Source organism: Centruroides sculpturatus, unplaced genomic scaffold (genome assembly GCF_000671375.1).
Source record: "Centruroides sculpturatus isolate CEXI.00-Female unplaced genomic scaffold, Cexi_2.0 scaffold2017, whole genome shotgun sequence".
Taxonomy (NCBI): Eukaryota; Metazoa; Arthropoda; class Arachnida; order Scorpiones; family Buthidae; genus Centruroides; species Centruroides sculpturatus.
In genome coordinates, this window is record NW_019386105.1 from 1 (window position 1) to 22,446 (window position 22,446).

The 22,446-nt window shown below is 45.0% G+C and overlaps 6 protein-coding genes across 6 annotated transcripts; all 6 read right to left on the minus strand.

Annotated features, from left to right (window-relative positions):
• Positions 1–2,604: 2,604 nt before the first annotated feature.
• Positions 2,605–5,145, minus strand: LOC111613601 (alanine--tRNA ligase-like). Its single transcript, XM_023354952.1, is given in 2 exon segments — positions 2,605–3,258; positions 3,370–5,145. Coding segments are annotated over 2 exon segments (2,430 nt in total).
• A 78-nt stretch (positions 5,146–5,223) lies between these two features.
• On the minus strand, positions 5,224–6,641 carry LOC111613602 (tRNA-specific 2-thiouridylase MnmA-like). The gene is given in 2 exon segments (XM_023354953.1): positions 5,224–6,362; positions 6,575–6,641. Coding segments are annotated over 2 exon segments (1,206 nt in total).
• A 3,667-nt stretch (positions 6,642–10,308) lies between these two features.
• LOC111613604 (DNA-directed RNA polymerase subunit beta'-like) lies at positions 10,309–11,505 on the minus strand. Its single transcript, XM_023354954.1, has one exon. The coding sequence runs from the start codon at positions 11,503–11,505 to the stop codon at positions 10,309–10,311; it is 1,197 nt and encodes a 398-aa protein (XP_023210722.1).
• A 2-nt stretch (positions 11,506–11,507) lies between these two features.
• LOC111613605 (DNA-directed RNA polymerase subunit beta-like) lies at positions 11,508–14,846 on the minus strand. The gene is given in 2 exon segments (XM_023354955.1): positions 11,508–13,861; positions 13,946–14,846. Coding segments are annotated over 2 exon segments (3,255 nt in total).
• Positions 14,847–19,690: 4,844 nt separating this feature from the next.
• On the minus strand, positions 19,691–21,040 carry LOC111613606 (spermidine/putrescine import ATP-binding protein PotA-like). The gene is given in 2 exon segments (XM_023354956.1): positions 19,691–20,404; positions 20,684–21,040. Coding segments are annotated over 2 exon segments (1,071 nt in total).
• Positions 21,041–21,225: 185 nt separating this feature from the next.
• Positions 21,226–21,628, minus strand: LOC111613629 (50S ribosomal protein L7/L12-like). The gene has a single exon (XM_023354984.1). It carries the CDS (start codon positions 21,595–21,597, stop codon positions 21,226–21,228), a length of 372 nt encoding a protein of 123 aa, XP_023210752.1. The 5' UTR covers positions 21,598–21,628.
• Between the last annotated feature and the right edge of the window lie 818 nt (positions 21,629–22,446).

A 22,446-nucleotide genomic window follows, 5' to 3' on the forward strand; every position in this document is an offset into this window, starting at 1 on the left:
AGTAGAGCAAGGGTTTTATCAGAAGATGAGTCGAATTTTTTCTTAACTTCCGAAGGAAGCTCGTTTTGCAGAGCGGTTTTCTTGTTGAAATCACTATCCAAATGCTTGATAACTGACTCAATTTTCCCTTCGTTTATTTTGCGTTGTTTTTCTTCGCGATCTTTGTCACGTTCCCCTTTAGTTTGAAAGCCTTCAATGGTCAAGCGTATTTCTGCTGGATCTGCGTTGCCTGCGCTAATCTTGACAACCAAAACTAGCGTTCCGTTTTCGTCATTAGCATCTCCTAATTCAAAGCTAATTTCAACGCCATCTAAAAGATTTTCTGAGAGTTTTGCTAGACCTAGTAAAGCAAGGGTTTTATTAGAAGATGAGTCGAATTTTTTCTTAACTTCCGAAGGAAGCTCGTTTTGCAGAGTGGTTTTCTTGTTGAAGTTGTTTTCAAAATAATTCTTGACTGTTTGGATCTTAATTTTGTCCTTGTCATGCTTTGTATCTTTAGAATGTGAAAATCCGCTGATCAGAATGGTTTTACTTTTCTGAGCAGAATTACCTTCTCGAACAACCTTGAGACTAACAACTACCTCTAGAATACCTTTGGCGTCGCTAGTGTTTTGTCCGAATTCGAAAGTGCGTTGAATAATGCCGGCATCGTAATCTGGAAAAGTACCGATCCCCAGTTGGTCTCAAAAATCGTCATCGCCGACTCTCTGTTTCAATTCTGAAGGTAACTTATCTTTATTTCTTGTAGTGGCATTTCTGTCTAATTTGTTAATTACTTGGCGAACTTTTTTGAAACGCTCTTTTAAAACTAAATCCTGTGCCTTAAGATCGGTCACGACTAGATCTATTCGTTCGTGCCGATTGGCAAGCGTAACTGTTAAATTAATTTCCAGTTCACCCACCAAGTCATCGTGCTTGTATTCAGTAACTTTAATTGAATGTTTAGCCTTGCGAAACTTAAAGTGCTGAGCAATGCCTAAAAATTCCGCGTTTAAATTCTTATTTTTTGCTAATTCGCTGGGTTTTGTGCTAGTTAATTCACTTGAGATTATTCCATCGCTGGGTAAATTCACGATTATTTTTTCTAAAGACTGCTCTGCGCTAAGAGTCTTGAAACCGCGGATTGTAACATTGTCGCGAATTACCTTGAACTCTTGGTTTTTCCTTTGTCCTACGCTTACTGTCAATACTCCCTTTAAATCATCGTAGTCTTTAACTTCAAACTCAAAATTCTTGTTAAAGACTGCGTCTAGACCTAATTTGACGGCGCTATAACGCTGGCCCATTTCAAAGCCCGATGTGTCAATCTCGTTTAACGAAGTTTTATAAGAACTAGCAACCTTGATCTGATCATTTTCATCGCGCTCATCTTTTTCAAGTTCCTTGTTCTCATGCCCCCCCCCGCAAGCTACCAAAGTAGTTACAGGAAAAGTCGCTAACCCCAAGCTAGCGGTAAACAAAAATAGTTTCTTCATACCATCCGCCTTGTATTAGATAAATCCACGTCTCTTATTGTTTTAATTATAGCGATAATTAAGCAATTAAGAGTGGAGCGAACAATTCGTAGTAGTGTTGGTAAATTGTTTCAGAACAAAGTGATTTGACAATTTTTATGTTTACGATGTCAATAGCATTTAATTTTTTTCTGTGGATTTAGCAACCTATTCGTGAATTAGTTGTTCGTAATGGTGAATCACTTAATCAATTAGCAAGAAAACTTTTGCAAAAAACAACCAAACTAAAAACTACTTTATCCGCAGTAAATCAACTATCTTAGTAGTCATGAAACCAGCTACTCTGAAACGAAACAATTTTTCTACACCGTCAAGTTCAAGTATCAATTCAATGAGCAACTCCTCAACGTCGGCTTCATAGTCTACCACTCTAACCCAGTGATCGGCATTACGAAACTGAAAATATTGCGATATACCCAGTTGTTCACACTCCAAAACTTTTTCCTAGCAAAGTAACTAGGTTTCACTCTGCTTCCTAACTCAGTTCATAAAATTCCGTCACTCGGCAGATGACGCACTATATTTCTTAACAAATATTCAGGGTCTAATTTTTGAAATCCCGACACTTGCACAACATTAAGAAACATCTTAACGATCTTTGAGTCTTGAACCACTCCAAATCTAGCGGCGATTTTGCCTTCAACATCGTCGTATCCCTTGACCACAAAAACAAAGTCTCTGGCGGAAATTTCTGCCATCCCGAACCGCTCAGCTAACTCGGCGCCTAATCTATCGTTAAAAATTTTGTCAATCCCCAATTGAGCCGCGCTGTAACGTTCTTCTTTTTCAAAATTCAAAGTATCAACATCGCTGTGCGACGTTTTAATGAAAATTCTTTCCGCTGATTCATTGCGGGTATCAATCCCGCCCGAATGTCCGCAAGCAACTGTTGAGACGATCGAACCACTAAGCAAAGTAAGGTTTGTGATGACTAACGCTCATTTTCTCATTTTTATCTCTTTCAAAGGCATTTTACCATTTAGGAAGAATCATCCGTCTAAATGCAAAATTGCTGCCAAGTCAGTCAACTGATTTCAAATTTGATTCAACTATTCTAATCATTAGTTCTAAATTCGCACTAACAGACACCTTAAATCAACTTAGAGGCGTTGATGATTCCCATTGCCAAAGACTTTTGACCGCCACCACGACCGCCGTGTAAAGTGAGCAGTTTAGTAAAAATTTGCTGACAGTCAAAAGTTTGCGAAGCAAGCGCTACCTTAGTTGATGACCCAACGGCCGAACCAACTATGATCAGCGATTCGGGGTGTTGACTGCGAAGTTGGACGGCCAAGCTTTTTAGATCCACTTGAGGTGCAAAGTCCAACTTCATAAAAGTCGGCATGCCTTGGTAATCCATCGTTTGCCAAACAACATTTATTTGCGCTTGGCTTTTGCGCTGTTTTTTGACTAAACGTTTGTAATCATTTGTTAGCGTTTCAATTAACTTTGGCGCGATAATCGAATCTTTTCCAAGCAAAAATTTAAGTTGATAAGCAGGATCCAGCGACTTATTTTTTTTAACAAGTTGCTCGACCTGCTCACGGATTTTACCGCGCTCTTGATCCTCGTAGTCGGAAATGGTCTCATTGGATGTAATCGCCTCAATCCGGTACACTCCCGATCCCTTAGAATCCAAACGGATAATTTTAAAGCGCTCTATTTCACCTGTGCTGCTAACGTGAGTTCCGCCGCAAAGCTCCTTAGAAATGCCAAAGTCCACCACCCTCACTATCGGTTGGTACTGCTCATTATCAAGTGCTCAAGCACCCATCGCGAGCGCCTCTTCCTTGGTAGTTTCAATGTAACGGCGCGGTCAATCTTGCTCAATGTAGTCATTGACCAACCGCTCTACCGCGCTAATTTGCGCGGCGCTGGGACGGCTAGGATGCGGGAAATCAAGTCTGAGACGGCGGTAGTTATTTTCGGAACCTAACTGCACGCTAGCGCCTAAAATTTCCACTAGCGCTTTGCCAAGTAAATGGGTAGCTGAGTGGTTGCGAGCCGCCTTTTGACGGATAATTGGATCAACCTCCAAACGAACCTTTTCATCCTCAATCCGCTGGTTTAACACATGAATGTGGTTCTGATGTTTATCTTTAAAAACGTTTTCGACTAGCACGCCGTTCAGCGTTCCTTGGTCGTGCTCCTGACCACCACTCGTCGCATAAAAAGGTGTTTCCCGCGTCACTACTAACCACTTATCGCCCGCTTGAGTTTGAAAGACAACCTCCGACTCGGCGCTCAGGTGATCATAGCCGATGAAACGCGACACTTTTTTACTCGGCAAACGGCCTTGGTACCGAGCGGGATCAAAACCAGACTGGAATTGACGGCGCGATTTTTGTTGGTGAACGCGAGTTAACTCTTCAACTTGACTAAGGTCTACCTTAGCGCCGTGCTCACGCGCAATTTCTTCGGTTAGTTCTAGCGGATATCCGTAAGTTTCAAAAAGTTTAAAAGCTAGTTGCGAGTCAACGTGGTTTTGCTTTGACAAGTAGTTCAGCAGTAGCTGTTCGCCTTCAACCATGGTGCGGGCAAACAGACGCTCTTCCTTAGCAATAATTTCGCGCACTCGGCTGACCTCAACTGGGTAAACTGGCAGTGTTTTAGCGACTACGCCGACAAGTTTACTCAGAAATAATTCGGATTTAATCGCCAGTTTATAACCGGCGTGGTAAGCGCGGCGAATCAAACGTCTAATCACGTATCCGCGAGCCGTACGGCTCGGGATAACGCCGTCTTGGATCGCCATGACAACCGCGCGAATGTGATCGGCAATAACGCGGTAAGCCTGGGTGATTTTACGCTTGGACTCGGCCTTTGACTGAGGGTCGTAAGCAAAGGGACTAAGTTTTTCCACGGCGGCAATAATGGGCAAGAATAAGTCGGTTTCAAAATCGGTTAACGCATCATGAAAAATGGCCGCCAACCTTTCTAATCCAGCGCCCGTGTCAATCATTTTTTGACTCAGCTCTTGGTAATTACCTTGACCATCGTTGTCAAATTCAGAAAAAACGATGTTTCAAATTTCTAGGTAGCGGTCGTTTTCAATGTCGGACTCCAAAAGTTTAATGCCTTGCCGCTGGGGATCAAACTTAGCGCCGCGGTCGTAGAAAATTTCCGTGTCTGGTCCGCATGGCCCCTGGCCTAAATCCCAAAAATTAGTTTCCCGGCTGCCGGCCACAAGGTGTTGCTCTTTGATGCCGAGCTCACGTCAAATGTTGTAAGTAGTTAAGTCTTCGCTGTGGTAAGTGATGTAGATCCGCTCCTTGGGAAGTTTTAACTCCTCAAAGATAAACTGGTGCGCTAATTCTAAGGCTGTTTTTTTGAAGTAACCACCGATCGAAAAATTGCCCAGCATCTCAAAAAAAGTGTGGTGGCGCGCCGTTTTGCCCACGTTTTCAATGTCGTTAGTGCGGATGCATTTTTGCACTTTGACAAGGTTTGGTGCCGGCGGCAAAGTTTGGCCGGTAAAAAATGGCTTTAACGTCGCCACGCCCGAGTTAATTAAAAGCAACGAATGGTCGCGGTGGGGAATGAGAGAACTGGAAGGTAAAACTAGGTGCTCGTGGCGAGCAAAGAAATCGCTTCACATTTGGCGAATTTGGTTCGCAGATAGTTTTTGCATACTTTATAAATGTACCATTGTAGTCCGAATTAGATTCATCTAAACGCTGATTAATGCCCTAATTAAAAGCCCGCTTTGCTAGAGCAAGTAATTTTTGCGCCCTTGGTGGTCAAAAACCTGGTCAATCACTCCGCCACCTAAACAAAGCGAATCAGCGTACAAAACGCACTGCTGGCCGGGAGTGACTGCCCAGTGACCAACTGGGTAATCAACCCGGAGTTGATCTTTTTGCCAAGTCAGCGAAACTTCTACGCCCGGACTGCGGTAGCGAAACTTAGCCAGCGCTTTGCTAGGACGATAATCTGGCACTAACCAGTTGATCTTTTTAAGTGTGACGGCCTGAGAAAGCAAAAACTGCCGATCGCTCAGCGGGGCTACGTACAAAATGTTTTGAGCCACGTTTTTGCCCACCACGTAGTAGCGCTCAGACTGACCGCCTAGATTAAGTCCTTCGCGCTGGCCGATGGTGTAAAAAACAACTCCCTGGTGCTGACCGATTTTTTTTGAACTAGTTAAATCGACGATCGGTCCGGATTGCCTTGGCAAATAGTTTTCTAAAAAGAGAGCAAATTTGCGTTTACCGACAAAGCATATTCCGGTCGAGTCTTTTTTATTGGCCACGTCTAAACCAACTTCGCGGGCAATCTGGCGCACCTTGTCCTTGGTTAAATCAGCGAGCGGAAAAAGCACGTGGGATAGTTGCTCGGTTTTCGTTTGAGCCAAGAAATAAGTTTGGTCTTTACTATGATCAAGCGGACGGTAAAGTTTACCCTGCTCACTGCGAGCGTAATGACCGGTGGCCAAAAACTGTTGGTCGGGTCAGTTTTGGCGAATCCACTGCCAAAGAGCTCCAAATTTAATTAAACGGTTGCACCAGACGTCGGGGTTAGGTGTGTAGCCCCGGCGGTAACCATCGATCAAATCTTGAAAAACTTGTTGGTAGTACTGCTCCACAAAATCGACTCGTGTGAGCTCAATACCCAGCTTTTGGGCCACTCTCTGCGCGTCTTGGTAATCGGTTTCCTGGGGGCAACTTTGACTTGGCTTTGAAAATGAACTGACCTTGACTTGGTTGGCAAAATCATCCCAGTTACGCATAAAAACGGCCCTGACCTGGTGACCTTGCCTAAGCAAGAGCCACGCGGCCACGGCTGAATCAACTCCGCCCGAGAGGGCAACTACTACTTTAGCCACGACGGTTAAATTATACCGCCCCTCTGAGTTTCAAAACCAGTTTCAAGATCATGCAAAAACCGCTTAAGATTAGCGCCGGATCGGTAGGCGTCGGGCTTGGATTTACTGGAATAAATCACCCGGTGGCAAGGCACGAGCACTAAAAAAGGGTTGTTAGCTAAAGCGTTTCCGACCGCTCGGGCTGCGCGCGGTTGCCCGATTTTAGCCGCTAGAGACTGGTAGGTTAGCCGCTCACCAGGGCTTGTAGTTAAGAGCTGGCGATAAACTTTTTGGGCAAAACTACCAACGTTTTGCCAGGCCATCTTTTGAGTGTCTATTTTGACCAATTGACCTTGAAAATATTGAAGCAGCCAACTAGCAAAGCGTTCAACTTGAGTGGGCGAGTAAACTAACTTAAATGGCCTCTTAACCCTAGTCAGCAATTTTTGGAGCACCAAACTCTCAGTTGGTTTTTGACCGGGAGCGAGAAAATCAACCAGTCAAAGCTGACTGTCTTTGACCACGATTAAAAAACGCTTGGCCGAGTAAGTCCGGAAATCGAAGGCTAGTGTGTCCACTAGTTTAAATTTTACTCCTCAGCCCGCTCGGTGACAATCTCCAAAGTCATCATTCCTTGCGCGGTTTTAACTTCCAAAAGCAAGATGGAAGATCCAACGTGAAAATGGTGGCTTTGGCTTAACCAGGCCGCTAGTTTCTCAAGAGCGCTTTTTTTAGAAACCTCCGATAGAAGTGCGCTATTTTGAATCGCCGCGCTTAAGTCTTGCTCTAGACTAGCTTGACTGAGCGCGTGAATTCCGTCGGCTTTGGTTTGCACTTTGGCGTTTAAAGTCAGATCAACGTGCGGAGCACAGCTGATTATTTGGGCCGGTAAACAGAAGCTGCTCGCCAGCATGAATGTCCCTGTAAAAAGTTTCTTCATGCCGATAGTTTAACTTATTCTGCCGGTATTTTTACAAAAATTGTAATTTAAACGCTAAGGTCAAGCAGACCAACCTGAAAATTAAGCGACTAAATTAATCGTCAGTTTGGGAAGGCCAACAAAAAAATCGCCTTAACAAAGCAAAAACAAAGACTGGTCGCGTTAGTCTTTGTTTTTCTGCTTAGATTTTTCCCAAGTTTCGTGAGAAACAGGAGCGGTTGGTTTTTGGTAAACGAGTTCGTAGTAAATTAGACCGGCCACAATCGGAAAAACCGCGGTTGAAGTTGCGACAACTAAGATCGTTTTAGCAAACTTTTTCACTTGTAGCCTCCTTACTAATGTAATTATTATACCATAAAAAATTAGAAAGAACTTGTTAAATTCACAATTCTTGAACAAAGCCCCAAATAAAAAACTGCCTTTCGGCAGCGAGCAGAACCCTCAAAACTGAATAGCTTCAAATCAATCTTTTATCTAAACTTAGCGTTAAATTTTTCAATTATTAGTACTGGTTAGCTCAATATGTCACCATACTTAAACACCCAGCCTATCAACCTCATAGTCCATAAGGAATTTCAAGGAGTGCTCATCTTGAAAGAGGCTTCCCGCTTAGATGCCTTCAGCGGTTATCCTTTCCGTACTTAGCTACCCAGCTATGCCCCGGGCGGGACAACTGGAACACTAGTGGTACGTCCGTTCCGGTCCTCTCGTACTAGGAACAGCTTTTCTCAACACTCCAACGCCCACAGCAGATAGGGACCGAACTGTCTCACGACGTTCTGAACCCAGCTCGCGTACCGCTTTAATTGGCGAACAGCCAAACCCTTGGAACCGACTCCAGCTCCAGGATGCGATGAGCCGACATCGAGGTGCCAAACCTCCCCGTCGATGTGATCTCTTGGGGGAGATTAGCCTGTTATCCCCGGAGTAACTTTTATCCGTTGAGCGACGACCCTTCCACACGGAATCGCCGGATCACTAAGTCCTGCTTTCGCACCTGCTCGACATGTGTGTCTCGCAGTCAAGCACCCTTTTACCTTTACGCTCTACATATGGTTTCCGACCATATTGAGGGTACCTTTGAACGCCTCCGTTACCTTTTAGGAGGCGACCGCCCCAGTCAAACTACCCACCACGCACTGTCTCCCTTTTGGATAACAAAAGTGGGTTAGAATCCCAATTAAACAAGGGTGGTATTTCAAGGGTGACTCCACGTTGACTAGCGTCAACGCTTCAAAGTCTCCCACCTATCCTACACATGTTTAACCAGAATCCAATACGAAGTTGTAGTAAAGCTTCACGGGGTCTTTTCGTCTTGCTGCGGGAAAACGGCGTTCTCACCGTTACCATAATTTCACCGAGTCCATTGTTGAGACAGTTGAGAGATCGTTACGCCTTTCGTGCAGGTCACCAATTAAGTGACAAGGAATTTCGCTACCTTAGAACCGTTATAGTTACAGCTGCCGTTCACCCGGGCTTCATATCAATGCTTCGTCGTATTTTAATTTTTGACTAACAAATCAACTTAACCTTCGGGCACTGGGCAGGCGTCACCCCCTATACATCGTCTTACGACTTAGCAGAGAGCTATGTTTTTGGTAAACAGTCGCCCCTCACATTTCCTGTGGCTCACCGAAGTGAGCGCCCCTTCTTGCGAACTTACGGGGTAATTTTGCAGAGTTCCTTAACAATGGTTATCTCGCTCGCCTTAGAATACTCATCTTGGGGACGTGTGTCCGTTCTCGGTACGGGCTCACACGCGATTAAAGTTAGAAGTTTTTCTTGGAAGTTTGGAATCGCTTAATTCGGTACTTGCCTAGACTTTCCCTATGCATCGTAACTCACGGTTACGCCGTGCGGATTTGCCTACACGACCCACTAATTACTTGCCCTAGAATCCGTTAACTAGTAAAGTTATCCTGCTTCGTCACTCCATCACTCGCGCGGAGGTACAAGAATATCAACTTGTTGTCCATCGACTACGCCTTTCGGCCTCGCCTTAGGTCCCGACTAACCCTGGGTGGACGAACCTGCCCCAGGAAACCTTCCCCAATAGGCGTCAAGGATTCTCACCTTGAATCGTTACTCATACCGGCATTCTCACTTCTAACCGCTCCATCAGTCCTCACGGTCTGACTTCAGCGCAGATTAGAACGCTCCCCTAACGTACCCGTAGGTACCCGTAGCTTCGGTATTGTGCTTAGTCCCGTTACATTTTGGGCACAAAATTTCTTGACTAGTGAGCAATTACGCACTCTTTAAATGATGGCTGCTTCTAAGCCAACATCCTAGTTGTTTGAGAAACTTCACCACCTTTTTCACTTAGCACAATTTAGGGACCTTAGCTGACGATCTGGGTTGTTTCCCTCGCGACTACGGGACTTATCTTCCATAGTCCGACTGCATGGCAATCCGTTACGGCATTCGGAGTTTGATTATGGTCAGTACCTCTAGGTGAGGCCATCCCACATTCAGTGCTCTACCTCCGTAACTTAACACCACACGCTAGCCCTCAAGCTATTTCGGGGAGAACCAGCTATATCGAGGTTCGATTGGAATTTCACCGCTAACCACAGGTCATCCAAGCACTTTTCAGCGTACTCTGGTTCGGTCCTCCACATGGAGTTACCCATGCTTCAACCTGCCCATGGTTAGATCACCTCGTTTCGGGTCTATGCCAACATACTAATCGCCCTATTCAGACTCGATTTCTCTACGGCTCCGCTTTTTACCACTTAACCTCGCATGCTAACATAACTCGCCGGTCCATCCTGCAAGATGTACGCCATCACACATTAACGTGCTCTGACTACTTGTAGGCTCTTTGGTTTCAGAATCTATTTCACTCCCCCTCCGGGGTTCTTTTCACCTTTCCCTCACGGTACTAGTTCGCTATCGGTGTCTAATGAGTATTTAGTCTTACCGGGTGGTCCCGGCTGGTTCAGACAAGGTTTCACGTGCCCCGCCCTACTCAGGGTACGACTAGGAGGTTGATAAATTTCGGTTACGGGGCTTTCACCCTCTCTGGCGGAGCTTTCCAACTCCTTCTCCTATCCATCAACTTTTTGNCGACTGTTATCAATTAACGCATCGATTGCTTCTTGGAGCATGCGCAGTTCGTTTTGAATAATCAAAATCGGGGCGTCGTTTTCCTGCCATTTTTTCAGACGGTTGTTCCGAATGATAATCCGGCGGTACAAGTCGTTAATGTCAGAGGTCGAGTGGCGACCGCCGTCAATTTGAATCAGCGGACGTAGGTCAGCCGGAATAATCGGCAAGTTGTAAATGATCATTGACGTTAGATCTTGACCTGATTTATAGAATTTGTTAAGTACATCAAGACGTTTGTAAAGTTTGGAACGCTGCTGAACTAGTCCCGAGTACCAACTTTCGTTCTCCTTGATTTCGCGCGAAATGCGGGTGATTTGCGATTTAACGCGGCGAATCGAATTTTTAAGGTCGAAGTTTTTGAGTAGGTATTCAATCGCTTTAGCACCGGTGCTAATTTTGGCTTCGGAATACTCGTGAATAATTTCGTTGAGTTCGTAAAAGTCAACCCCGTAATCTTGACCGAGTTTAGAACTGGCGGTTTGCTCAAGGTCTTCAATCGAAGCGCTAATTTCGTCGTAAGCATCGCTGCCCGGCTCAAAGCGTTCGCGCAATTCCAGCAGTGCTTTGCGGTAAATTACCGCCGCCTGGTTAATTTCAATGATTTTGTTTTTCGGTAAAGCTTTCAGACCATCGGATTCAAGCACGATGTGGGAACGGAAGTAGATGATGTTTTCGATTTGACGGCGGGAGTGGTATTTTTCAGAGTCTTCGGTTTTAAGACCGAGAACTTTGGCGATGATCGAGTGGTGAATGGTAAAAAACCACAGGTGAACCACGGGCGAAGCTAGTTCAATGTGACCCATGCGGCTACGACGAGCCGACTTAGGCAGAATTTGCGGCTGGTAAATCCGGCATTCGTCGGTCTTTTCGCAAGTTTGACCTTCGTTAGAACGTTTGTACTTAGTTCCGCAAATCGGGCATTTGTAGTCGGTAACCGGCCCAAAAATCACTTCGTCAAAAAGACCGTGTTTCTCAGGTTTGAAAGATTTGTAGTTGATCGTCTCGGGCTTAGTCACTTCTCCGTAAGACCAGTGTTTAACGTCTTCGGGTTTAGCCAATGACAAAGAAATACTCAAAATGTCATTTTCGTGAACTTTTTGGTACTGTCTAGTTTGAATTATGGTTTCGTTTCTCATCGCTACTCTTCCTTCTTAACTTCAACGCCGAGTTTTAAGCACAGTCCGCGCAGTTCGTAAGCCAAAACCGAGAACGATTCGGGCGTACCCGGTCGAGGCAAAGGCATGCCGTTAGTTAAAGCGTTGTAAATTTTGTTTCGACCATCAATGTTGTCCGATTTGTAAGTTAATAACTCTTGCAGTACGTTAGAAGCTCCGTACGATTCAACCGCCCAAGCTTCCATCTCACCAAAACGTTGTCCACCGTTTTGAGACTTACCACCCAGCGGTTGCTGAGTGATCAGCGAGTAAGGACCAACCGAGCGAGCGTGCATTTTATCGTCAACCATGTGGGCCAGTTTAAGCATGTACATCACACCGACTGAAACTTTTTGGGCGAACTTAGCGCCGAGAATCGGATCGTAAAGATCAAATTTACCGTCAATCGGTAAGTTGGCCTCTTGGAGAGCCTCGCGCACATCGTGGTACTTGATGCCGTCAAAAACAGGTGAAACAAACTTAACTCCGAGCGCCTGAGCCGCCATGCCAAGGTGGAGTTCCAAAACTTGTCCGATGTTCATCCGCGAGGGAACGCCCTGCGGGTTAAGCATGATATCTACCGGCGTACCGTCGCTCAGGCAAGGCATGTCTTCAACTGGTAAGATCCGGGAAATGACCCCTTTGTTACCGTGGCGTCCCGCCATTTTATCGCCGACTTTGATTTTGCGTTTTTGAGCGATGAAAACTTTGATAATCATCGAAATGCCGTCTTGCAGTTTGTCACCGTTCTCACGCGAAAGTACTTGCGCGTCAATCACGGTTCCGCCGTGGCCGTGCTTAACTTTTAAAGAGGTGTCTTTAATGTTTTTAGCGCGCTGGGAGAAAATCGCCGCGATTAGTTTTTCTTCCGGCGTTGGATTGTCTTCGCTCTTAGGTGAAATCCGACCGACTAAAACGTCACCAGCTTGAACTTCCGATCCGACGCGAACAATCCCCGAATCGTCTAAGTTACGTTTGGCAAAGTTGGAAACGTTTGGTAAATCACGACTCAGTTCATCATCGCCCGATTTGGCCTTGCGAAACTGAATCGTTTGCTCTTCAATGTGAATCGATGTGTAAACGTCGTCGCGGACTAGACGTTCGGAAATGATGATCGCATCCTCGTAGTTATAACCGTTTCAAGTGGTAAAAGCAACAACCACGTTTTTACCCAGCGCTAGTTCACCTTTGTCAAACGAAGAAGCATCGGTTAGCACTTGGCCTTGCTGAACTTTTTCACCCTCTTTAACGATTGGACGCTGTGAAATCAGCGTTCCTTGGTTAGAGCGTTCAAACGTTCTCAAGTAGTAAGTGCGCACGCTCTTCTTACCTTTAACTTTGATAACTTGCGAATCAACGTAGCTAACTTGTCCATCTTCCTCAGCGATTTTGTTGTAGGCCGAAAAGCGTGCGATGTCTGCCTCAGCGCCAGTCGCAATTAAGGGTGCCTCCGACTCTAAAAGCGGCACGGCTTGGCGCTGCATATTAGCACCCATCAGAGCCCGGTTAGCGTCGTCGTTTTCTAGGAAAGGAATGCAAGACGAAGAAATAGAAGTCATCTGACGCGAAGAAACATCCACGTAATTAACTTCCTTGCGGGGGACGATGATGTAATCGCCGTCTTTGCGCACTACCACGTTGGCTTCAACGATTTGGTCGTCCTGGTTGACGGCAATTGATGATTGAGCGAAAGTTTTACCTTTTTCGTCGCTAGCCGACAAGTAAATTGCGTCGCGAATGATTTTGCCGTTTTCGACCGGAAAGTAAGGGGTTTCAATAAAACCGTACTGGTTAATGCGGGGGTAAGTGGCAAAGTTAAGAATTAGTCCGATGTTAGGACCTTCGGGCGATTCGATCGGGCAAATTCTTCCGTAGTGAGTCGCGTGAACGTCGCGAACCTCAATGATGGCTGTCTCGCGGTTTAGGCCACCCGGGCCGAGCGAAGTGATCCGACGTTTGTTAGCGATCTCAGCCAGCGGGTTAACTTGGTCCATGAACTGCGAAAGTTGGGAAGAGTTGAAGAAAGTTTTGAACTGGTTGTAAACAATCTTGTTATTAGTGATGTTTTTAACTGTGATTTTATCGGGCTCGTTAGCCGACATTCTTTCTTTAGCACTGCGCTCAAGTTTAGTCAGCGCGATTTGGAATTGGTTCTGGAGTAGTTCGCCGATCGTAACTACCCGTTTGTTAACAAGCGAGTCGGGGTCGTCCTCGGTGCCGATCCCTTCTAACAAATTGAAGTAGTAACCGATCGCCGCGACAATGTCGGAGATAAGTAGGTGTTCTTCGTCGGATTGAGGGTCATTAGCGATAATTTTGAGGGGATTTTTTTGCTGTTCTATTCACGACTCGTTCGGATAAACTTGGACGATAATGATTTGGTTACGCTTAAGCAAGTTCGGGTAAAAATCAACTTGCTTACCGTAAACATCGGTGGAAATTTCCGGAATGTCAACCGTCGGTAAAACGCCCTCGTCAAACTGACTTTGGATTTCTTTGGCCAACTTAAAATCAATCGGCGTGCCGGCCTTGTAGAGCACTTTGCCAGAAACGGTCGCTAAGTCCTGAGCCAAAATAGTCCCTTCCAGGCGGTCTACTAGGTTCAGTTTTTTGTTAATCAAAAACCGACCCGTTTTGAGAAGGTCGTAACGACGTTTGTTAAAAAGAAAGTTGACGAACAAGTTACGGCGCGATTCGTTGGTGATCCGATCGCCTTTTTTCAAAATACCGTGCACGTAATCAAGTGCGTCGATCTCGGTTTCCTTTTTATCCTTGCGGAGCGTTTCAGCTAAAACAGGCGTGGAACCAAATAGAGATGGCAGAGCGTCAAAAAACTCCTTCCAGTTCTCTTTCTTATCTTTGCGACGGTCTTTGCGATCGTACTTAGCAAACATTTCCACTAGCGCTGGACTAGTTCCGTAAAGTTCAGCGATAGCAGTTTTAGTCATTCCAAAAGCACGTAGGAAAGTTGAGAGCGAAACGTTGTTTTTGTCAATTGAAACTTTTACGTCGGACTTGCTCTTAGTCACTTTGTGGAAAACTCGGATCCACATACCTAGTTTGGGGATGATTTCCAACTTGTTGAAAAGGTCTTTGTCAGACCCTTTCCGAGCATCCATTTCAAAGTATGCTCCCGGCGAACGAATTAGCTGCGATACGACCACCTTGGTTGATCCGTTAACGACGAAGTTGCCGCCCTGAGTCATCATCGGAACTTCGCCAAACAAAACTTCTTGAGTTTTAACCTCGCCCGTTTCGTTGTCTTTGCGACGGAGCGTAGCGTAAACCTTGACGTTGAGAGTGGTACCCTTTTGCCGGGCCATTTTAATCGCTTGGAACTCATCCTTGTACTTCTCAAGACGTAACGATCCGGCCACGTATTCAATCGTTAATTTTCCGTTGGTAGAGTCAATCGGGTAGATGTTCTGAAAAGTTTCTTCTAAGCCTTTAGTTAGGAATCAGTGGAACGAATCTTTCTGAATGCGAACTAAATTCTCGACTGGATAGTGGTAATTGTTGCGCGAATAATCACGGCGCTGGGTGATGGGACCAAATTTTCTTAGTTGGTAGGAACGGCTGACGGCGGTTTTTGCTGGCATAGACTTCACTCTTTCCTCGGCGCAAGGCGGAATACAAGCATTTAAATAAAGCCTTATTAGTATATCACAATGTTAAGTTAAAATAGCACGTAATTACTAAGAAAAATTTCGTAATTTTAACAGTGGTTTGATCAAGTTTTTAATGGATCAAAACCAAACTTCAAACTATTAAAAGACCTATGGGATTTTTGATTTACTGAATAATTTTTAGATCTTTTACATGGTCAAATTTAGGAATTTACAAGCAGTCTGAAAAAGTAAAATTGAGATGTGATATTTATGCGAGTACTCAGAATTTACGTCACAAAGTGGAATAAACACCAACAAACAAAGCGCTATCTTCTTGAGCGTCGCAATAGCATGCTGGATTTTAGTTCTGAAAAAGTTAAGTTCTACTCTAAGTTTGAAGACTTACCCGAAGAATTGCAACTGGAGATATCCGTCATAGAATTTAATCAATCCACGGCTCAAGCTTTCGTCAAAGCGGCTCTAGAGAGTTCTGAAAAAGCTAAATACCTTAACCGAGAAGAAAAGGATCAACTGACTGGCGTAGAAAAAAATCGTGGTGCCGTAGCCGGGGCTATCAGCAGTCTGATTATGAAGTGGGATTACAATCAGGACGAACGAGATATTTTTGACTTCGTTACAGACCTATTCGTGCGAGTTTTGATGGGCCACTTCTTTTACAATGGAAACAAGCGGACAAGCATAATCTTCTTGCGAACCACGCTTTGGAACTTAGGGTTTTATCTTAAGTGAAGCAGCGACGAAAAATACATTTACGAACGAACTTACGAAAACGATCTGAAGGGCTTTATTCAAGAACTTGAGTCAAAAGAAGAATTTCGCGATCAACGACCAGCAATTATTGAAAAAATTAAAACTTGAATTTACAGGAACGTTGTCATAGCACTTAATTTCCGGCGAGCAGCGTATATAATTAAGTCAAATCTTTAAAACGAGTTGTGGTCATCCAAGGAGGACAACATGAAAGTAAAGTACAAATGGTCTAAAGAGCAACCGATGCAAACTGACGAGGAGATCCGTGACTCAGTTGACAGAATGACCGATCCGGTCAAAGAAAAGGATTTCTTGCGCTTTTTAGATAGTCTCAAAGACGAATAACCAAACAAAAACCCGGTCAGCAAGGTCCGGGTTTTTGTTTGCCACGCCCTAAATGGGCGCGCCTGGGTTAGTTATAATTTAGGCGACATGCGGAAGGTCGGACTGGACATCGGCAGCAAAACTTGCGGAGTAGCCGTGAGCGACATTTTCAACTTGACTGCCCAGGGCGTGGCCAACTTAATCTATCCCGAAAAAGACTGACTCAACTTGGTTAATCAAATCGAGCAAGTCACTTCGGAATACCAATTCGACACCTTCGTGATCGGTTACCCACGTTTTGCCTCGGGAGACAAACCAACTAACTCCCGACGAATCGATCAAATTTTACCGCTTTTAAAACGGCGTTTTAAAAAAGTTAAAGTGGTGCTAATTGATGAATTTCGCAGTACCAAAAAGGCAACCCAAGTGATGTGCCAAGCGGGACTTTCGCAGCAAAAACAGAAATTGCTTAAAGATCAAATCGCGGCTCAAATTATTCTTGACGAATACTTGACCAGCAGTTTGTAAACAGTTTAAATTTTGCTTAGTTCGTAAGTTTGCTGAACCATGGTGAAAAGAGTGTCGGCAATCGGTTGGGTAAAGTGGCGAGCTAAGTTATATTGGGGATCATAATCCAACTCGTAGATATCGCGTGCGACTGCGTCCTCCTCACCATCTTCGTCTTCAAAGTAACCCGATTCCAAAATGAAGTCTTGGTAAGCCTTGAAAGGAAGCGAGTAGTTGACGTAATCAAAGTTGAGTAAAATCGGGTATTCGCGCGGAATATCGTCGAGATCAATTTCGTCTAATTCGCTTAGTTGGCCGTTACCAAAGAAATAACTGCGCGCCACTTGGTAAGCCCGGTCAAGGTACTCACCAGTCAAATAAGTCGGTCAGATCAGACCGTCAATTAGAAAAATTGGGTTTTCGGGTTTGACGATTCGAACAAAGTTGTCGTCTTCCATCAGCGGAAAGTTATCGTCAGCTCAATAAGCGTCAAGCGCGTCGCCGTTGTATAAAAGCGCCACGTCCCAATCTTTGTTAGGGTCAATCAAATCCATCAACACTTGGGTGCCATCGGTGTCAAACTTGACGTGGTTGGAATTGAGTTTTTGACCAAAACCATCGCTCCCCTCAATCGTGTCTTTAAAACCTTGGATGTGGCTTTGGTAAGTGTCAAAAGTCGGTAAAGAGTTAAAACCACCCGGACTAACTTCCGAACCGATCATTAAGTTATCGCGTACGTAGTCGTTAACGACAATTTTTTGGTAACCACGGTTAGCCAGTGTTTTTAGAATGCCGCGGTACGAACGGTCTGGGAAAAGCGTGTCATACTGCTCAGGATCATCGAGCATATCAAGTTCTTGCTCGTTTCAATCACCTTGACGAGAATCAAAAACGACCACTTTTTCTTGGATAAAGTAGGGCACGCTGTACTCTCATAAGTAATCATCTTGGCCATCGCCAGTTAAATCGCCGAGCGGACTGTAAACTTGGTCAAAGGCGCGGAAAACAAGCGGGGTGTAAATCTCTTCCAATTTTTGCTTAAGATCATCCTTACTTTGGTACTCCCAATTCCACAGCCTCTTAAAATCAATTTTTTGAATTAGTTTTTGCTGAGCAAATTGCTTGATCTGGTAGTCTGAACTCATTCCAACCAAAACGCGCTTTTCTTGCAGAGCCGCTTCTAACTCATCAAGGTCACCAAAGTTAGCGTAACCGTAAGTTTGACCAAGTTCTTTTTCTAAATCCGGGTTAATAAACTGCTGGTAGTTTCAAACTAGTGGATGGCTTTGCCCGCAACTCACGGCCGCAAGCGCTAAAGAACCAACCAGCGGAAAAAGCGCGGCTTTTTTAAGCCAACTTGAACTAACGGACTTTTTCATATTTTTTAACCTTACCTTTCCAAAACGCGTAAACAGTTGAACCACCCACGGTTAAAACCAACAAAATTGTTCCCAGCATTAAAGTCCAGTTTTTGATGTTACTGCTGTAAAGCCTTGTTCCGATCGTCTCGACTTTAGCAACCATGCGCACCAAAATAAAGTCGTCAAAAGAAAGCGTGAGGCTGATCACAAAGGTGGCGACAATAATCGGTAGCATGTGGCGAAAGTAAGTTTTAAACCAAGTTCGGATCGGACCGTAACCAAGATCGTAGGAAGCTTCCAAAAGCGACTTATCAAACTTAACCGAACGAGGGTACATCACGATCAAACCGTAGGGCAAAATTACTACCACGTGCGAAACAATTGCGCGCAACATGCCACCTTCGCTAATGCCAAGCGTCCCAAACAAAAACGAAAACGTGACGGCTAGGGCGATAGCGCTAACGATGTCGGGATTAATCAGGGGAATGTTAGCTGTCCCGTCGACGGCTAATTTAAAGACTCGGTTGCGTTGGCGCCACAAAGCGTAAGTCGTCATCAAACTGAGAATGACCACTCCGACAGCGCTCGCTAATCCGATCAACAGCGAGTTTAAAAAGGCGTGAGCCATTTCCTGAGTGAATAGCTCGTCAAAGCCGCGCAAAGAAAAACCGTTCCAATTAAAAGTTAGATCGCCGCGGTGCGGTGGTACGTTGAACGAGAAAATGGCCGCCATTACGAGCGGAAGGTAAACGAGAATGAGAATCAAAACCACGTAAAAACGTTGGCAAAATGTTCCTAACTTAGACATTAGCGCCTCCCCGGATTTTGCGTCAAAAAGCGGGACCAAGGTAAATTAGTCCGTAGATACTCATCATGACCGCGATTGTAATTAGAGCAATCGTTGAACCAAGCGCTCCGTCGGGTGCTTTAGTTCTGATCCGCGCGTTATCCATGAAATTGCCGATTAGTTTGTAAGATTCACGCATCGGAATTAGTTTCTCAGACACAATGATTGAAGTAGCTGCTAACATGAATACTAAGGCGAACCCAGCCGCTAGAGCGCGCAGTGCGTAGGGTATCACGACGCGTCAAATCGTTCAAAAGCGGTTGAATCCTAAATCCTCGGAAGCTTCGATTAAAGAGCGCGGCATTGAGAGCAAAACCGAGTAGAGCGGAATAATCATGAAAGGTAAGTTAAGGTAAGTTAAACCTAAAATTAGCACGCCCAAGTTATTGAGACTTGACTCTTCAAAAGCGGCCAGCAAAAGACCTTTGAGCGCTAAAACTTTGACAATCGTAAAAACAAATAACGGCGAAACTAGAAAACTAAGCGCGAAGATCCGAAACATCTTGCTGGAGCTGCGAGCGCTAAAATAAGCGTAAACAAAACCGATCACAAGGCAAATGGTAGCGCTAGCTAGACCAACTAAAATTGAGCGACCCATCACGACCCAAGTGGTCGGCATTTTGACTAAGTGCCAGTTGTCAAACTCAGGGCCGACGGGCGCAAAAGCTTTGACAATCAGAAAAACCATCGGCATCAGAATAAAGAGAATCGCAATCGCAAAGTAAGGTAAGAGCAAAGTCAAACGTTTGTTAAACACGTTTTTTTACCTCCTTTTTCATGAGGTGAACTTCCTCCGAGTCCCAGTTAATTCCGACCTTAGTTCCGACTGCGAATTTATGCGTCGCTTGGACGAGTAATACAGGACCTTTGGGACTAATTTTGACGTGGTATTCCCACATTGTTCCCTGGTAGTTAACCCGGGTGATTTCCCCGTTAAGCTGGCCTTTGACGAGCGGTCCGATTTCAATGTCTTCGGGTCTGATGACAATGTCAACCGTTTCGTTAGTTTTGAATCCTTTGGTTAGAGCTTGAAAACTTTTGCCCAGCATACGGACCTTACCCTCACCCAAAACTTTGCCGACAAACAAGTTTGAATAACCAACAAAGTTAGCTACCCAGGCGTTAATCGGCTCGTCATAGATGTCTTGAGCGGTGCCGAACTGCACCACCCGTCCCTCGTTAATCACGGCCACTTTATCCGATAAAGTGAGTGCTTCTTCTTGGTCATGGGTCACGAAAATAAACGTCATGCCCAGTTTGCGTTGAATGTCTTTTAATTCAAGTTGCATTTTCTCGCGAACGCGCATGTCAAGCGCCGATAAAGGCTCGTCTAATAGCAAAACTTCCGGTTTAACCACTAGCGCGCGGGCCAAAGAAACGCGCTGTTTCATGCCGCCCGAAAGTTGATCAATCGTCTTTTTCTCGTTGCCCGTTAGTCCGATCATTTCGATCACTTGGGCTACCTCGCGGTCAATTTCTTGCCGCGTCATTTTCCGCGTTAGGTAACGCTTAGAGTACTGGTTAGTTTTGAGCTGAACGTAATTTTCCCAGTAAGAGTAGTGGAAGTCAGAGTTATCAAGCCACTTCTGAGCTTTTTTGTACTTGCGCGAGCGCGGTTTGTGGCTCGCCATCATAGTTTCATATTCATCTTGCTCACGGTCTAACTTGGTCAGTTTTTCTTCGACCGTTTTGCGCCACTTAACTTGCAAAGCGCTCAGTTGTTCGTGGTACTTAGGCGCCACGTTTTCACGCGGAACCCGGTAAATTTTTAAACCGTATTTGATGTTGTTTTCCACGTTAAGGTGGGGAAACAAAGCGTAGTCTTGAAAAATGGTTTTCGTCGGACGTTTGTACGCCGGTAAGTCTTTCATGTCGCGACCGTTGTAGCGGATTTCACCGCGCGTTGGTCATTCAAAGCCGCCAATCAAACGAAGTGCGGTTGTTTTACCCGATCCTGACGGACCGAGCAAAGTGACAAACTCGCCCCGATTAATCGTCAAATTAAAATCTTGCAAAACAATTTTGTCGTCAAATTGTTGAACAAGATTAACTAACTCAATGATCGGTTTGGTCTGTGGATGCAAACGCGTTGTGTTCATCGGATATTTCTCAACCCCCTTTGGACGTATGATGATTTTTTACGCAAATAGCATTATAAGTTTTTTCACTTTTAAAAACGCTAATTAAATGACTTTGCCGGTTGTTTTTAAATTAAGGTTCGCCGATTGGGGTTAGTTAAGTAAAAAACCGCTCAGGCAGAGCGGTTTTGGGCGGACAACCAAAGTTATTCGACCGTTACTTCGGCGCCAGCTTCGGTTAGTTTTTTCTTAAGGTCTTCGGCTTCCTCAGGTTTAATGTTTTCCTTAATCGGTTTTGGCGCAGCATCAACTAAATTCTTAGCGTCCATCAGACCTAAACCAGTGATTTCCTTAACCACTTTAATGACTGCGATTTTGTTTGGTCCAACCGCTTTAAGCGTAACAGTCACTTCGCTCTTAACTTCTTCAGCCGGCGCTTGACTAGCTGCCGCGGCGCTAACGACTGCCGTTGGGTCAACGCCAAATGTCTCTTTCATAGCCTCAACCAGTTCCATCACTTCCTTAATGGTCATGGATTGCAGACTTTCAATAAATGTTTCCTTAGTTAGTTTGCTCATCTTTTTTCTCCTCTCCCGTCTCGTTTTTTTGCTCAGCGTACTGGTTTAGGGCGATCGCCAAGTAGCGGATCGGCCCAAGCAATGACATCGCTAGCATAGTTAACCCTTCGTCGTAAGAAGGCAGTGCCGCGATTTGGCTAATTCCTTGTTGGTCAAGCACCTCGCCTTCGTAAGTTCCCGCTACTAAGGCTAGTGCGGGATGATCCTTGGCAAAGTTAGCCAGTATTTTAGCGGGTGCATTTTGATCTTGCTCGGTAAAGACAAATAGGTTGGGTCCTTGTAAAAAACGGGCGAGATCTTGGTAAGGTGTTCCGTGCAGAGCTAATTTGAAAAGACGATTTTTGTAAACCTTGGCGCTAATTTGCGCTGCGCTGAGTTTTTCCCGTAAGTTTTGAAGTTCGCGCACAGTCAGTCCGTGGTATTGAGCGACCACTAAACTAGTTACTTGGGCTAGACGAGACTGAATCTCTTCCACCACGCGCTGCTTAACTTCTTTGTTAGTCACGTCAAAATCTCCTTCTTGAGCAAGAGGCAAAACAACGAGTAAATACCAAAAAGCGTTTCACGCACTCGGTAGCTTAATTAAGTCGTGCGACCGCTACGGTCTTAATGCATTGCCAAATCATTATAGACTAAATTTTCACTCTGGCTAAAACAAATAGACTGGCCGTTTCAGCCCGCATGATCCGCGGACCAAGGTAAATCCGCTCAAACCCACTTGCTTTAGCGAGCTCAAGTTCTTGACTGCTTCAACCGCCTTCGGGACCGACTAAAAAAAGGCAGTCCTGGTCAAAGCTAGTTCGGATCGGCTGAACCAGTTTTTCGTCCAAGATGTACTTGTGGCGAGCC

Bases quoted from the DNA above. Each gene is read 5' to 3' on its own strand.
- LOC111613629 (XM_023354984.1), bottom strand. From the start codon at position 21,597: ATGAGCAAACTAACTAAGGAAACATTTATTGAAAGTCTGCAATCCATG.